Source organism: Rutilus rutilus (assembly GCF_951802725.1).
Source record: "Rutilus rutilus genome assembly, chromosome: 23".
Lineage (NCBI taxonomy): Eukaryota > Metazoa > Chordata > Actinopteri > Cypriniformes > Leuciscidae > Rutilus > Rutilus rutilus.
The window spans coordinates 16,359,255-16,376,153 of record NC_140233.1 but is presented as its reverse complement, the minus strand read 5'-3'; the positions used below and the strand labels follow the sequence as shown (position 1 = coordinate 16,376,153).

At 37.4% G+C, this 16,899-nt stretch overlaps 1 protein-coding gene across 12 annotated transcripts in view; it reads left to right on the top strand.

Annotated features, from left to right (window-relative positions):
- The window catches only part of cadps2 (Ca++-dependent secretion activator 2), a 153,667-nt gene that overhangs the window by 105,771 nt on the left and 30,997 nt on the right, over window positions 1-16,899 (top strand). For all 12 annotated transcript variants that reach the window (XR_014626027.1, XM_084397481.1, XM_084397480.1 and 9 more), the window contains exons 12-13: window positions 2,702-2,838; window positions 8,756-8,943. Coding sequence is in view for 11 of the 12 variants with exons in the window: in XM_084397481.1 (XP_084253607.1) it covers window positions 2,702-2,838; window positions 8,756-8,943 (325 nt within the window). In the remaining variant the exon portion in view is untranslated. The remainder of the gene's footprint in view (window positions 1-2,701; window positions 2,839-8,755; window positions 8,944-16,899) is intronic.

Sequence of the window (16,899 nt, the reverse complement as noted above, 5' to 3'; positions counted from 1 at the left end):
AGCGGGGGGCTTGAATAACCCAAACACTGCTGCTGTGTGAAAGGAGGAACCTTTACACAACTGAAATGCTACAGTTTGCTCACTTTCAACAAACAGAGAGTGAGCCGAATGAGGTTTATATCATTATCTCTCCTGAAGAACCGCTCTGAGAGCTACAGGGCATTCATTTAGTGCAGAACCTTATCTAAGTGCAAAGGAACATGCCTTAAAACTAGATCTGGTCATATGTATGAAATCACTGTATAGCATAATTTTTTTTATGAGCGCTGATAAACTTAAAAATGGCTTTTGAGTTATGATTAAAGTGTCTTCCTGAAGCCTCGACTTCACAAAGTGGCTCTATCCTTGCAAGCGCCGCCATTGAGTTTCATAAACCATTTTTCAAGGTCTCCTTTCTCTTGTCTTACTGGACTTCATACACAGTCATTTTTCGATGCATCTTTTCATATCTATGAGATTGGATGCAAAAAGCACCTTGAATGATGGCGAATCGTATGATTAAGAACATGAAAAAAGCATGGAGAAGTTCATCAGTGCCTGTCGGATCATGATTGTCTGTTCTTACCGTGCGAATACCACTGATAACTGTGGTATTCAGCCAATTAAAAGGTCACGCATTCTTTCAGAAATACTTCTTACAGATTGAATTCTATCGTGTGTTGAAAACGAATTTCAAAATGCCATCCAATGAATTCACCTAAAACTCAAAAATCCAGACCCATTTGATGCCTGTTAACAAAATCCAGAATGTTTCGCTTCACGAGTCCGTGAAGTTATTAACTCGCCCTGACATTGGACTTCCTATCATTGATTGATTCGCACAGATCTCAGCTCTGAGCTGTCTCGCTGCCTTAGACTCAACAGTGACCGGCGTCCTCTCATAGACAGATCTGTGTTTTACGTCAAAGGCTCGGGTTTCATATCCAAGCGTGTGAACACCGATGTCCTGTCCTGCTTCATTAGTCTTCCCAACTCTGGCTGGTTTCACTTGAAGCGACCCGCCAGGCCGTACCTGCGATATCGCAGTTGATACCTGTCATAAAGCTCCCGTCCTCCTTGTCGGGAGATGTCAGATGGATGTGACTGCTGACGTGACTCCTGGACCGGGAAGCACACGAGGCACGTTCCCGGCCCCTTCAGCTGGGATTAAACGCGACGCACCCCCCTCCGCTCTGACTCCGTCCACTTGTCCGTGGACAAAAGCGGTAACTTAAAGTTGACACGGATCAATGTGCTGCTCCTGTCAAACCCGATCCGTCAGACTCGCAACGTGGATCAATACCACGTCTCGCTCCTCTTTATCTCCTTTTGTCTCTTTTCTGTCCCTTTCTCGGTGTTATGAATGTAAAATGACCTACATCGAATTAAAAGGGACGGACAATGGGGCCGACTCTTGTCGATTGGAGATCGTACTTCTGCTCACCCAACAAGTGATGTTTTTGGGGGGAACCATCAAATGCCCACACTGCTTCCAGGCACGTACGGGGCTTTTTCCCCATCAATATGAAGTCGTTGGCATGCCAGAAATGGCAGCGTTAATAAAAGCAATCACTAATGCTCGTCTCAAGAAGGTGCCGCTGGCCATGGAGGCGTCAGGAGATGTGTCTCAAAAGCCTTGGTCTTTTGTGGTCCTTGAGAAGTGAAGGCCCTCGCTCTGCACATGTGGGCTCTCAACACGCCGCCAGCGAGTGTTAGGCTTTTCACAGACCTCCCATTAGCCCATTTTGAGGACGCTTGTGAAAGGACTGGAAATGAACTTGGGCACACTTTTAGTGCTTTCTCCTGCTTTTTCTGCCTCGCGTCTTTCTTTCCTCTCCCTCTTTCTCTGACTTGCCCTGACCCCTCGCCCTCTTTGCATCATGCCCGACGTGTCGGCTTTTTTTCCGCTCCCTCTCCCGCATTCAATTTCCTCGTGTCAGGAAGTCTGAATGCAAACGGGACAGACCGTCAGCGAACGTGCGCCCGCGTTCCTCCTAATTACAGCGCTCTCACAAAGGTGCGCTCCTTCTACTCAAGGTCGAGACTCAATCAGCGCAGTCTGAACGAGTGACATCACTTTCATACAACTCACCTGTCTTCACCAGCCACCGAAAAAATTGCTTTAAGTGCTCGGGACTCACGCGTTATTGTTTATATGCTGTTTCCACACAACGTTTAATGCGCTAAAGATCAGGACATTCGGCCCATCGTAGCTTAGCGAACATCTGCCCTTTATTTTAAAAGGCTGAATGCCGGTTTGAATGCAAGGGGTGTTCGATTGATAAATTAGAGCACTTTGGTGCCGATATTTATGTGGGCATGTGGACAAAGTGCTAATATTTTACAGCAGTTTACAGCCACGCTTCCCTAGCGCCTGCCAGGATTTGCAGCTGAAATGTGGAAAAATGAGTTTCACAGCGTAGCTTTGGCCAAAAGAGGTGAAATGCAAACACTCGGGATGTGTACGAAGATGGAGACTGTGTAACCAAAAACAGATTTTGTTTCGTTTCAAGGTGTGAACCGTCACAGTGAATAGTAGTACGTATAAAATTCTTTGAAATATACATTTTCCCCCTTTTGCTCGAATGAATGTCTTCATGTATTAACAGCACGAACGGGCATTAACTGGCCATCTCTTATGGTGGGGATGAGATTCCCAACACAAAACGGCCCCGTATGCCAGCGCGTGCCAGACTTCTGACTGTGTGTGTTTCTGGCACAGGTCTGGAGAAGACTCAGAGACAGGGAGTGGAGGAGCTCATCTCTGCCATGCCCTGCAACTTCGACCACACCAGCCTGTTCTTCATCCTGCAGAAACACACGCTCACACATCGCATGAACGACTCCTTCTCCTGCCTGGTGAGCTGAGAGAGAGCACAAATCTGTGTGTTGTTATTTGAAGAATCACACATATTATATGATGTGTTTTTATTAGCGGGTCCTCTGAACAATTAGCTCCTAACTTATTTTTAGGACTTGAGAAAGAAATATGTGGGGAAAATTTGGCGAGTGATGATATAATTTGCAGCATAAATGTACAAATTTAAGCTGTATGTGTTTGACTCCTAAAAAAAATCATTTGTTTAGGAATCGTTAGGAATCATTTGTTTGGGAATCGATTGGGCTACACTGGTTGCATTGTATGTTTTTGATTAATTGAAAAGAACCAGTTCATACAACTATTTCATTTGGATGCTGGACTATTATGGTTGTGTTGGATGTTTTTGATTCACTTATAAGAACTGACTCAAGAACCATTCATTTAGCAATCAGTTGGACTACTCTAGTATCGCTGAATGGTTTTGATTCGCTAAAATGACTTAAGAATAATTAGTTCAGGAACTGTTTGGAAAATATTGGTAGTGCTGTGTGGTTTTGAATTACTGAAAAGAACCTATTGGTAAGAATCATTCGTCTGGGATTCCATTGAGTAGCACTGTATGTTTTTGATTCACTAAAACGAGCCGACATATAAGAATCATTTATACAGGAATTGCTTGGACTTCACTGGTAGTGATGAATAGTTCTGATTCACTAAAAAGAATCGGCTCGTATGAGTCATTTGTTCAGAAGTCGGGCTACACTAGTTGTTTTGAGTGGTTTTGATTCATTAAAATGAACTGGCATGTAAGAATCATTCGTTCAGGAATTGATTAGACTTCACTGGTTGTGCTGGAAGGCTTTGATTTACAAAAAAAATAATAAACTGATTCATAAGAATAGATTGGGAATAGATTGGGTTCTGTCCGTTATAGAATGAGAACGTTTTAAATACATATGCAAAATTAGCATAAAGTCTGTTGATTCCATTTGTGCCTGCTCGTAAGTAAGTGTGTGATGTGTTGGTGAAAGTATAATAGAGGAGGGGTTTATACTGTATGACTGACGGGGAGGGGATATAGCCCTCCGGCTGAGTGAGGGCTCGCGGTTAAGACAGGGATAAACACTTCCAATCAATACAACCCAAATAGGAAAACCATCCACTTACATCCCGTCTCCTCCATTTACTGCGTTGAATAAAAGATCCCTGCTGGGACTGAGTTAGTATGTTTATGCCTGTGTGCGTGTGATGAAATTGGAACAGGCGTTAGGAACATATGCGGGTAAATAGTCCACAATCGACTACAAGTTAGGTACACAGCCAATGGTGCAAATTAATAATTTTGTTCTTTTTATATCAGCAAATGGTAAAAAATAATATTTTAATATGTATATATATATATTGTTAACATCCTCACTTGTGTGTGTGTCCCCCCCCCCCCCCCCTCTCTTTTCGTCCCCATTGTCGCTCCATACCTGCTCCGAGTGAGCACCTTCTGTTATCCATTCAGCTTCTGAATGACTCTGTCTGCGTTTGGCTCTTTGTAAAGACTCCCCAGCCTTTGTTCAAACTTCTGTGTTCAGCTAAAAGGGAGCCACAAAAGCCACCTGAATGTGCTGCTTTTCCCATGCCTTCTGGGATGTGACATCTGTGGGGGAGTGGGCCTGTTTTCAGGGAAACTAACGGAGGGGGAACGGATTTTGCAGTAGACCACATGCATACTATATGATTGACTACAAAATGTGTCTCATATATATATATATATATATATATATATATATATATATATATATATATATATATATAATCAAAACAGATTTCAGTCCTCTCTATCTTTGGATTCAGATGAGGTTTTTTGCAATCTTTAGGATTGCAAGTAATGAAATCCGATCCGTTTGTTCAGACAGTATCGGTAATATCTGTTTACCTGCATCAGCTGCTATTGTAATGTAAGCACATGTACATGTTTATGGCATTACAAATTTGTCAAAAAACTACTTGAAATCCAATCTTAACAAAAAAATCGGGTTTTAATATGATTTCACACCACATTTGGGATCATCGAAAACATAAAAAAATGTATGATCCCAAATGTGGTGTGAATCATAGATAGATAGATAGATAGATAGATAGATAGATAGATAGATAGATAGATAATTGTAGTATATTATATTACATATATATTATTATATTATATATTAGCCTTCAAGTCTCAGATTTTCAAGCTCACAATCAATACAAGTGGCCTGAAGGAAAATCAATAAGTGATGCTGTTATAGGGCTCAACTTTTCTTCTTTTTTTTTTGCGTCAGCTGTCGTTTGATACAGGGATTAGGTTCAGTGAGCTGTTGGTGATTCAAAGACCAATATTTGGATTTTCTTTCCTCGTAACTACAGGGAATGTGAACACTAGATTCATTGGACTGTGTGTGCATCCTCAGAAGTGACTCAAATAAAAAAAAAAAGTGTATATTTGCAATCAAAAAGTTCAGGCTGTGAATGTGTCCTCAAATTAGGGACAGTGATGAGCAGTCATGCTCCAACCTTAATATAATTACTCACATCCCCTTCACCCTCCATCCCATAATCACACACTCTCCCTGTGACACACTCCTCCATGCTTGCCCTTATTAGCAAGCCATAATGGCCTATAGATGGTCCATAAAAAGCTTTCTATCACTGTCAGTTACTGGAGGAAATAAAGTGATTCAAGCCTTGACCACACAAGAGACACATATGAATCCAGCAGGAGAGGCTGTTGACTTATTCGTCAATTATATTCAAATAAATGGGTGCACATTTTTTAAAGTTATGGCATTTTAGTGCACTAGCGACACAATCCAGTTTAGCCGAGAGCTAAATGTGCTGAAAAAGCCCTAATATTTAAATTAAGTCATTGTTTTCAGTGCAAACATGCTTCTTTTTATATAAATTGCAATATATAAAAAAAAAAAATTTAAAAAAAGTATACCTGTATCTGTATCTATATCTATCTATCTATATCTATATATATATATATATATATATATATATATAATTACTGTATACATTTATTTACTCTGTGGCAACAATAAATTCATAGACTATATATATTCAAATCATATAATATAAAAAAGAATATAAATAAATTATTTTATAAATACATTTCTTTTTGTATCCTTTACTGATTTAGAAAATCCAGTTTATACCATAGAGAACTTATTTTAGTTTTTCTTAGTGAACTTTTCTTGTGTAATATATATTAAGCCAAAAAAACTAAATTGGTTTTGTCGTCCACAAGCAAGGTTTTGTCGTCAGTCTCCTTCTGTGTGTGTGTGTGTGTGTGTGTGTGTGTGTGTGTGTGTGTGTGTGTGTGTGTGTGTGTTTGAGAGCCAGACTGGGCCGTGTTGGTTAGGATGATGCTGCTGCCGTCTCAGTCGGTCGTTAGCGGTTAATTGAGCGGTAGGAGCCAAGACACGAGCAGGCCATCTGTTTGCCAGAGTGGAACATCTTGTGGCACTCGGCTCGGCGCTGGGCCACCGTGCCTCAGCCCTGAATGGTGCAATATTAATAGATCTGACCAAGACGGGAAGAGACGGACTGTGACAGAAGAAAGTTGAAGGGGGAAAAAGTAGAAAGATGGGCGGTTGCTCAGGCCTTAAATGTGTTTTTTATTTTTATTTTATTTTTGCTGGCCCAGTTGGGAAAGAAGATAATATTTCCACTGGCTCCATACAATTATTTTTATCTAGAATTTTTTAATTATTATAATTATTTACATTTTAATTAAGTACGTTTTTGCACATCACAAGTTATTGTTGAGATAAAAATGTAAGGGTCCAAACTTTATTTTTATTTACAATGGTCATATAATGTTATTTTACATTTATTTGTATTGTGCTTTGTCCATATGACAATGGGATTATTGTGCATTTTATTGCATGTTAAGTGACGCTGCACGGGTCATTGTGTCACTTGCATCATTACATATGAGATTTTTATTTTTATTTTTGATGCTTAAATATAAAAAAAATATATTTTGATATTAATTATTGGAGTATAGTTTTACAATAAAAAGGATATTTCAGTCTTTCACGTTTAATTCAACGTGTTACGTGGCAGTTCTTTGTAATTATTTGTGAAATAGCTGTATCTGAGGTGACGATTGTTTCTACATCAATTTTTTTTTTTTTTTTTTTTTTTTTTTAATACTCCACATATGCGTCACCAGATGAAGTTCTGGAAGAAAAAAGCCCTCCTAGATAAACTTCTCATGACAAATTTTCCCCAGAGGTCAAAGTTGTCAGAAAGCTCGACAGATGTTTCCTTTAGTAAATGGTTTGTATGTCTATAAAGTTACCGGCCAACTAGTGAGTAACTCCGGTTTATTTACTCACCAAAGCCAATTTTTACTCAAAATTGAGAGTTTATGCATATGACTGTGGGAAACCATACTTTTGAGATTGCAAGATTGGATGCTTCTTGCGTAACACATCATGCACACACTGTATTCATATAGTATCTGTAAATATTGAAAGGTTTGAAAGGCGTCTGGCTGTCATATAAGCACTTAACCGACATTTAGAGTAATGCAAATAGCAATAGAGCGGGTTTGAATAGGTCAGACTATCAAGTGCACGTATCTCAAAATACACCGTACATCAGCTTTGTTGGAATCGTGCGTCACTGGACTTTAATGAAGCTCGCTGTCTTTGCTCCTGACGGGAGGTCAGAGGGTCTCGGTATCTCGCGTGCGACGGTCCCCCGCGACTGCCGGTCTCCTGTGAACGTCTCAGACATCGCAGTTCTCCTTGATTCGCGGCCCTCCGCACCGTCGTGGGCGAGCGGCCCCCTCAAAGTGTTAATTTGCTAACGTTCCTTCAGAGAAGGCGTCTTAATTAAGTTTGTAAGATTCATGCCTAATTTAGTTATTATGTGAGGGATGAATGAGCTAATGAATGCAACAGGAGCCTCGCGGCGATCTCCACCCGCCTGCATTACGTGTGACTTTTCTGCCTATGAATTAATTGTTTGCACTTAACCTTGCACTCGTTTGTTTAAATGTTGGAAATAGACGGGGTGTTTTTAACAATATTTTTTTTGGAAGAGCTCGTCTCGCACGCCGCGGATTGGTTTTGTGTGTGTGTGTCTTGGCGTGAAATGAGAGGCGTGCTGAAATTAGACACTTCGAGTTCAATTAGCGTAGCAGTGTTGTCGAGGAGAAACTAGGTACGGGTGTACGTTTGACGAATGTCTTGACTTCTCGGAGGTCCTGCTGGGGTCAGCGGCATTTTTAAAAAACTTTTTCTTCGCTGTTTACTGTGGCGCTTGTTGCTTTTGGCCTTCAGATACAGAACATGTGTAAGTTGTATGCCTTTATTAGGCGACATGTATCTAAAGTCCAAAATAAACACTCACCAAATGCAATGAGTCACTTAATAATACGCTTGTTTTTTTTACTGCGAGAATGATGCTGATGTGTGATGTGATTGAATCAAATGAAAGACATGTTATTAAAGACAATTGTTGTGACTCCCGTTTTTCCCCTGAGTATTATATATACAGCTGGATATTTAGGAGTCTTAGAGAAAAATTTGCATATTTAATGTAGAATTATCGAAATTTATAAATATACATGCACTGAAAAAAATGATCCGTTGAATTTAATAAAAAAAAATTATGGTAAGTGGTTGCACACAATTGATTTGAGCTACATTTAAACAAATGCATTAAGTTGAACTTAATCAATTTTAGTTCAACTTAATGCATTTGTTTAAATGTAACTAAAATTAATTGTGTGCAACCACTTACCATACTTTTTTTTTAAATTAAATTCAACGAATCATTTTTTTCAGTGTACATTGACACATACATACATAAATATGTACGTTATGTTATGTTAGGATAAACATTTCTGAAGCATTTGGCTGAGATCAGCTAATTTCATGCTCATATCATGTGCTGTTGTGTTTGCAGGGTTGGTTCAGCCCCGGTCAGGTGTTTGTTCTGGATGAGTACTGCGCTCGATACGGGGTGAGGGGCTGTCATCGTCACCTCTGCTACCTGAAAGACCTGATGGATTTCTCGGATAACAACGCCCTGGTGGACCCCACACTCCTGCACTACAGCTATGCCTTCTGTGCCTCACATGTCCACGGAAACAGGTATTAGAATATGTTTGTTGTTTTGTGCACATTTTTATTTACGTTTGTGCATTTGGCAGATACTTTTATCCAAATTGACTTAGATTGCATTCAAGGTACACATTTTTGTTACCAGTTTTTGCTTTTCCTGGGAATCGAACCCATGACCATGACCATATCAGTGCCATGCTGTACTGTTTGAGCTACAGAAGGGCTAAAGTCTGAATTTTAATACAATTAATTAAGTGTATATGTATAAACATATATACATTCAATAAATTTGAATGAATAAATATCAGATTTTTTTGAAAAATATCTCAGTAATTTATATGTGTGTGTGACAATTACATTTCAGATGGGATAGTAGATTTTTTTTTTTTTTTGTATATAATTGTAAAATAATTTTTGTATACATTTACACATTTTATTGATGCCGATATTTTATTTTGGTTCATTGTCATGGGGGAAAGTAATTTTATTTATTTTTTAAACTAACAACGTGTGAAAAATGGTCTCTTAGCATTTATATGTAACAACAAGCACTTTAACAATGCCCTATAGGCCTTTCAAACTGCAAGGAACATTTGGTTTCCCAGGAGGTTGTGCATTTTGAATTCTCACGTATTAAGTGTTTGAAATCAAGGATTTCATTTGTGTTGGACAAATGAGAAGTCCCACATGTTTGATAGATCACAAAAAGGAAAAAAACAACAACACTCAGAACGGCTTTTGTCCGCACATAATGGGTGGGCATACAAAAGGAACGAGAAGACAGAAGAAATACTTTAATCACTCGGGAGGCGCTCAGCATGGCAGCCATGTTCAGCATCACTCAAAGAGAGACTGAGAGCGTCTGCTTGGCAAATTAATTAATGTTTCTCTATTATCTCAAAACGCGAAGCAATTAAACCCTAATTACAGAGTCCATTTGTGCTCCTTCTACATTTTAATAATTTCTCTTTGATAAGGCCTCTGAGGATCAGAATTTTACACAAGCTTGTTTTCTGTAATTGATTATGCGAATTATTGATGGTTTGACATTACTTAAAGACTAAAATAGGCTTGCGTGAGCGGTAAGAGGACTGACTGCAGCTCGTGGTATGAGCAATGTCCCTTGTCCACTTGTTGGCGAAGTCCTTTGTGTTCGCGTGTACTGAAAGCTGTTGGTTTTCCACTTACCTCGAATCACCCGTCAATTGACTGATTAGATGTTAAATACACACGGATGTGCTCCTTCTCTTTGATGGCTGATTTAGTCAATTAGGAACAGTAATGATTAGCCTCTCAAGATAATCATCAGTTACAAATGAGGAAAATTGGCATGTGTAGCTTTTTGTTGGAGGGGGGTGTCGTTTGATAATGACAGTTCAGCCGTGCAGTCGTGTGTAGAGAGCGTTCATGGGAATACGTCGAATTTTTGTGCTGCTACTACTTTGGTACTTTGCTATTACCCTTGGCCATAATTTAAAATGACTTCTTTATGCAGTCCTGGACAGAATTCTTGGCACCCTTGGTAAATATGAACAAAGAAGCCTGTGAAAATAAATCTGTATTGTTAATCCTTTAGATTTTTTAATAAATAATAAAAATCACCTAATCTCTAATGGATCTCTAATGTGTTTCTCTAATATACATTGGCCACAATTAATGACACCCTTTTATTCCATACCCCCTTTTGCCAAGATAACAAGATAACAGCTTTGAGTTGTCTCCCATAATGCCTGATGAGTTTGGAGAACACCTGACACCTGAAGATCATCTCTCCAGATCCTTCAGATTCCCAGATCCATGTTGGCGCTTCTTCTCTTCAGTTCAGCCCACTCATCTTCTATAGGGTTCAGGTCAGGGAACTGGGACGGCCATGGCAGAAGCTTCATTTTGTGCTCAGTGACACATTTTTGTGTTTGTTTTGGATCGTTGCCCTTATGGAAGATCCAAACATGGCCCGTTATAAGATTTCTAGCAGAGGCGTTCAGGTTTTCAATTTTTTATGTTGATATTTGATAGAATCCATGATACCATGTATCTGAACAAGATGTCCAGGACCTCCAGCAGAAAAATAGGCCCACAACATTAAAGATCCCGCGGTATATTTAACCGTGGGCATTGGGTACTTTTTATCCCTGTTTGCACCAAACCCATTTGGTGTTTGTTTTTTATTTGTTGTTGTTTTGTAGTTTCATCTGACCACAGAATGTTCCTTTCATGCTCCTAGTCACCCTGGTGTGCTAAAAGAACAAATTAGATATCAATGGGAATATGCTTGAGATATAAATGAGATATTTTACTCATAAGAATTTCTAGCGGTGCCAATAATTGTGGCCAATGTGTTTTTGGAGAAAAACATTTTTCACTTTCAATTGTTTGACTTCAATGAAAGATAAAGGATAAACAATGCAGATTTATTTTCCAAGCTTTCTTTGATCATATTTATCAAGGTTGCCAATTTATTCTGACCAGAACTGTACATGTATTCATGTTGGATGTATTAAAGGAAATCCAATAGTGCACCAGTTAAACATTGTTCAGAAGATCTTTTCTTTTGATATTCCTTTCAAAAGTACATGAAAACACAGTACAAGTAATGTGTAACTAGTAAAGCATTACTTATATATTTACAACAAAATATTTGAGTTACTTTTTTGCAAATAATGCAAGTTACTTTGTTTTCCCATTTATTGACTGACACCTCTTCTGTCCCCATGTTGAGAGAAATAAGTGCAGAGGAGGTGTGTGCGCTGTGATGATACATGATATTGTACTTCTAGACTAAATGTAAGCATGCATTTACTCATCTCACTTTTTATTAGCCAATTTCTTTGCTGCTGACCATCGACGATTCAATTCGACCACACTAATTAGCAGAAATGACTTTAGATAAACTTCACATTTGATTCATCAATGTTGAACTTTCTTCTCTTGCATCTTATTATACTCTAATCATGTGAAGATTATTTTGTGCACAGCTAGAAAATAACAATAGCCTTAACCTTGGTCCAGAGAACCTCTCATCTTCAGTTCAGATGAAAATGCATCCGCTCAACTGATCTAATGCGTCAGTCAATAACTCGAGGAACGGTTATGACAGTAAGCCTTTCTGACGGTGAGTGTGCAGCTTAAAACCTGTGAAGATTGTTGCCATCTTTATCTCCACTACTGATCTTGCACCCACCGACTCCAAGAGCACATCAGAGACCACACACTTTTTCTGCAGTCTTGGGTCTGGGAATTCATTTTCCCTGGAGGGATTTTTTTAATGGATCAATAAAGAGTTGTAAGCCGTGTGTTAGTGATGCGCAGATCACAGTTATATCAGTGGGTCAGACTGGCCAAGTAATAAAAAACAACATTCCAATTAAATGTGAGTGGGTCGCTGGTGGTGGATGAGATAAACCATTAATGATGGAAATATGAACGTGTTTAAAGCTTAATTTTTTTGTCAGGCACTAATTTGCAGACTATCTACGAAGTTGCAGGGTCCACTTGTTTAAGCGGCAGTGGAGGCAAAACAGATCAGAGAGAATTTTCAAAAAGGAGAATTAAAAATAAATTAATAACGCCTATATCCTTTGCTTGGTATGAATGTATTTCATTTCTCTTGTGTGTGTTCGGGAAGTTGCATTGACGGAAACAGTGTAAAGCCTGGCTATTAAGGAAATGTAGTTTTGCCAAAGAAGAATTTTTACTTAATTACTTAATGTTAATTGAACAGCAGCCTCATTCAGTGTAATACATATCATCAGCTTAACACTGAGAATTTGAATAATTGTAATGTGACGAAACGGGTGCGGATATCTAAATCGGAGAAAATCTTATGGCCGGTGGATGATTTATTTTTAACAGCGGATTCGGGTGATGTTAAAGCTGATCCGTGCATCTCTAACGTGTGTTCACTGTGTATTTGGACGACAATAACATGAAACAGTGAAAATTATGTAATTAAATAATAATATTATATATATAGTATTATAAAAATATTATGTATGATATACAATATATTGTGTATAACTAATATTTAGTTTTTCTTACAATTTTATTTCACAATATTATGGTATTTATATGTCTAAAAATATTTTTATATATAATTTTTTTGTGCTTTACAACAAATAAATCGAGATGAATCACATCCAAGATAAAAGTTTGTGTTTACATAATATGTGTGTGTACGGTGTATAATTATTTTGTATATATAAATACACACATATGCATGTATATATTTAAGAAATATTTGCATGTTTATACTGTATATAAATATTTATACATAATTTATATTATATATAAATATAAATATTTGATATATAAATAACACATTTTTCTTAAATATACATGCATGTGTGTGTATTTATATATACAAAATAATTATACACAGTACACACACATATATTATGTAAACAAAAACTTTTATTTTGGATGTGATTAATCGCAACTAATCATTGCCCAGCACTACATTTTTGAAAAAGATATTATTCTATAAATTATATATTTAATATTTATTTAATATTTATTTTTACACATATGTATTGTTATGAAAAAATATATATTTTTACAAATACATTTTGTAATATAAATATTCTACATGTTCCACAACAAAATTGAATGTTATTTTCATTTCAAAGAAAATTTGCAACAATAGCTAAAAAACAATCTACATATAGGCTATTGTAATTATACAGGCTAGTCCAAAAACTGCTGAGCTCTTTTGCATTCATTTTTGTTTCTATAGTAACAGCAACTTCTCTGATTGGTGGATATCTCTTCAGAATTATGGGTAGGAAAGTCTGGCTAATAAACGCCATTTTGACAGTTGAAATCAAACTGACTCGTGGCATCTACAGAAGCATACATCATTTATCATAACTAATTGATATTAAGAAAATGAGTTGAGACTTTTACTCAATTAAGACTTGTGAAACGAAACCACTGAGTCTGTAAAAATGTTTTAGGTAACAGTGTGTTAACCGAAACTCCTTTCAGACATGTTTGTCAGTGCAAACATCCTTGTGGCACATTTCAGTCGGTGTCGCCTGTGTTTGACTGACAGATGCACCCTGGGCTCGACGAGGCTTGAGACTTAGAAGCAAGTACGCGAGAGCAAGCGGACAGGTGTGTGAGGTGAACTGGCGAGGGTGTACTGACAGCGACGAGAGTGACAGTAATCACAAGCTAACCTCTTTCTCACCTGTCAGTCTTTCTCTCCTCTCTCGCCTGTCCATCATGCTTGGCTGCCCCATGTGACAAGAGTATTTACCAGTCGGCACAATCAGTTACTCACTGTAAACATGACATACATCCAGATCCTCGCCCTTTGGATTGTCACTTCTGTCTTGTCCATTGGGTCTTGATTTGATCGGATACACACCAGCCAATCTGTCATTGAGGATGGAGTCCATTTGTAGACTCTTGTAAAAACTGTTCTAGAACCTTAGGGTTCTTGACTCAATATGAGATGCTGAAGTACACATGTGTAAATGACGCGCTTCACTCTGAAACCAGTAGCTCATATATTTGCTTAAATTTCCATCTGCATTATTTTACAGTCGCACTTAGCCATCTCGGGATATCAATTTTATTTCAATATATATTGTGTAGCCCTAGTGGCCAAGACCGAACTCTTGTAAACGCACAGCTTTGAAACTAACAACCAACTTCTTGGACATGTTGGCACGGCCAGACTTTCCCAAGACTCCTGCCGCTGTTTAACCCTCTTTGACTGACCCCGGACAGGTCAACGTTTCACTCGTATTAAACACACTCGCTTCATCGCTTCATCAGGCGCAAACAATAAGTCGGCCCCCTAACAGGGCAGCACACTGCACACTGCACCCTGTGTATGTATATGTGTGTGTGTGTATGTATATGTGTGTATATATATATATATATATATATATATATATATATGTATGTGTGTGTGTGTGTGTGTGTATGTATATGTGTATATATATATATATATATATATATATATATATAAATAAATATATATATGTGTATGTATGTGTGTGTGTGTATGTGTGTGTATATATATATATATATATATATATATATATATATATATATATATATATATACACATACACACACACACACACACACGTGTATATATGTATGTGTGTGTGTGTGTGTGTGTGTATATATATATATATATATATATACACTAAATTATAAATATATTTTAAATATAACATTTTAATTTGTACATAATTTGTATTATTTATTTTTATACATAAATGTACTTTTAAAAAATGGTAGTTTATTTTACAAAGAATTTGTATTATATTGTATTTCCAGTATAATAATGGTAATAATATTGGATCATTTATATTTATATATATATATATATCAAATATAAAAAAAATCACACCAATGTACACACACACACCAATATTATTATATGATATTTTTGTATTTTTTATTATTCTATTTCCCCCCCACATTTTTTCAGTAAATATTAGTTTTGTGTAGAAACATGTACAAAGTTTTGCAATAATAGCTGGAAATTATATAGGTAGTGTAATTATACTGGAGACTCCAAATGTGTAAATTCACAAACACTTTTACTGGAAAATAATGTCATAAATTGCAAATCATACTGATTAGTTTGTCATTTTCAACTCATTCTCATACCAAGACTATGAGACTACAGTTTCAACAAAACGTCTGATGTTAGTCAACTAAAATGTCAGTTGACAAGCAGAAAATTTACAACCAAATATCACAGAAAATTAAGTGTTTACATTTTTCAAGGTATAAAAGTTACATGCACACGATCAACACGACATACAGCGACGGTTCCATCAACCGGCCCCTAAATTCTCTCACATTGGCCCCCGGCCAGTGGGACGTCCTTATTACAGAGCCCTGAATAATGATAGCAAAAGTGATGCCTTCCTCAGCAAACACCACTAAGAATGTTGTGTTATGTAAGGTAGAATTGGATGTGTTTCAAGGTTTAGCATTAGTCAACTCGATGGGAGGATGTGTGAATTGCGAGAGACTTAATTACTGACTGAAGTCGCAAGGCTTTGGTAGTCGTAGGTTTTGGTGATGTACTGGGAGCTACAAACAAGCAAAGACTCTAAACCAGAGTGATTCTCCCTCATGCTAACAGTTCAATTCCCAGGCCTCTTGTTAGAAGCAGTTAAACTAAGAGGCCTTCCTTAAGAACTAATGAGCCTACACAGTACGACGGACAAAGACACTGAGATTAAAGGGTCGATGTTGAGTTTATACACTCCTTAGCCTTTACCATAATGCAAAAAAGAGATTTTTTTTTTTCTTTTCATTTGTAGGCGCTGATCTCCCCCCCCCCCCCCCCCCCCCCCCCCCCCATGCTCGCGCATACACATCTTCTGCCGCTCTTCACACTCCCTCTTTGTGTTCTCTCGGGATTAGCTGGCTCTTGTCAAAAAGAAAAGGCTGGATTTCATTTAATGGAGAGAGGGATTTGCAGAACAGACAGGTTTACAAGTTGCCTTTACCTCTGCGTGTAAGGAAAGCGCTTTCTCTACAAGGCTAAGCTGTGCCATTCAGAAAGTGTGGAGGGTTTGGATAGCAAGACACAATGGCTTCTAACTAAACTTGCCCATTGTCTACAGTTAAAAACTGAAGTTTGGAATGATTACTTTAGCGATTATAGTGCAATTGTGCAATGCTTAGTGGTTGAACATGCTGGCTATATTTAATTATTGCAGTTACGAGGTATAAACGAGGTTTAAATCTGTGACTAAATAGATGATTGAAACAATTTCATTTTCTAAATAAAATAAATATAAAATAATGTTTAGGACATGATACAAATTTCATTCAAAATATAAGAATGTCTGATCTATTAAATATGATTTGAAATCTATTTTATTCAATTAGTTTTTGAATAATTTGTAGTCTTGTTTTTATTTATTTTATTTTATTTTGAATCTTATTTCTTAGTCTCATATCTTCGATTATTGTGAACATTATTCAAACAAATATTAAATGAATAAA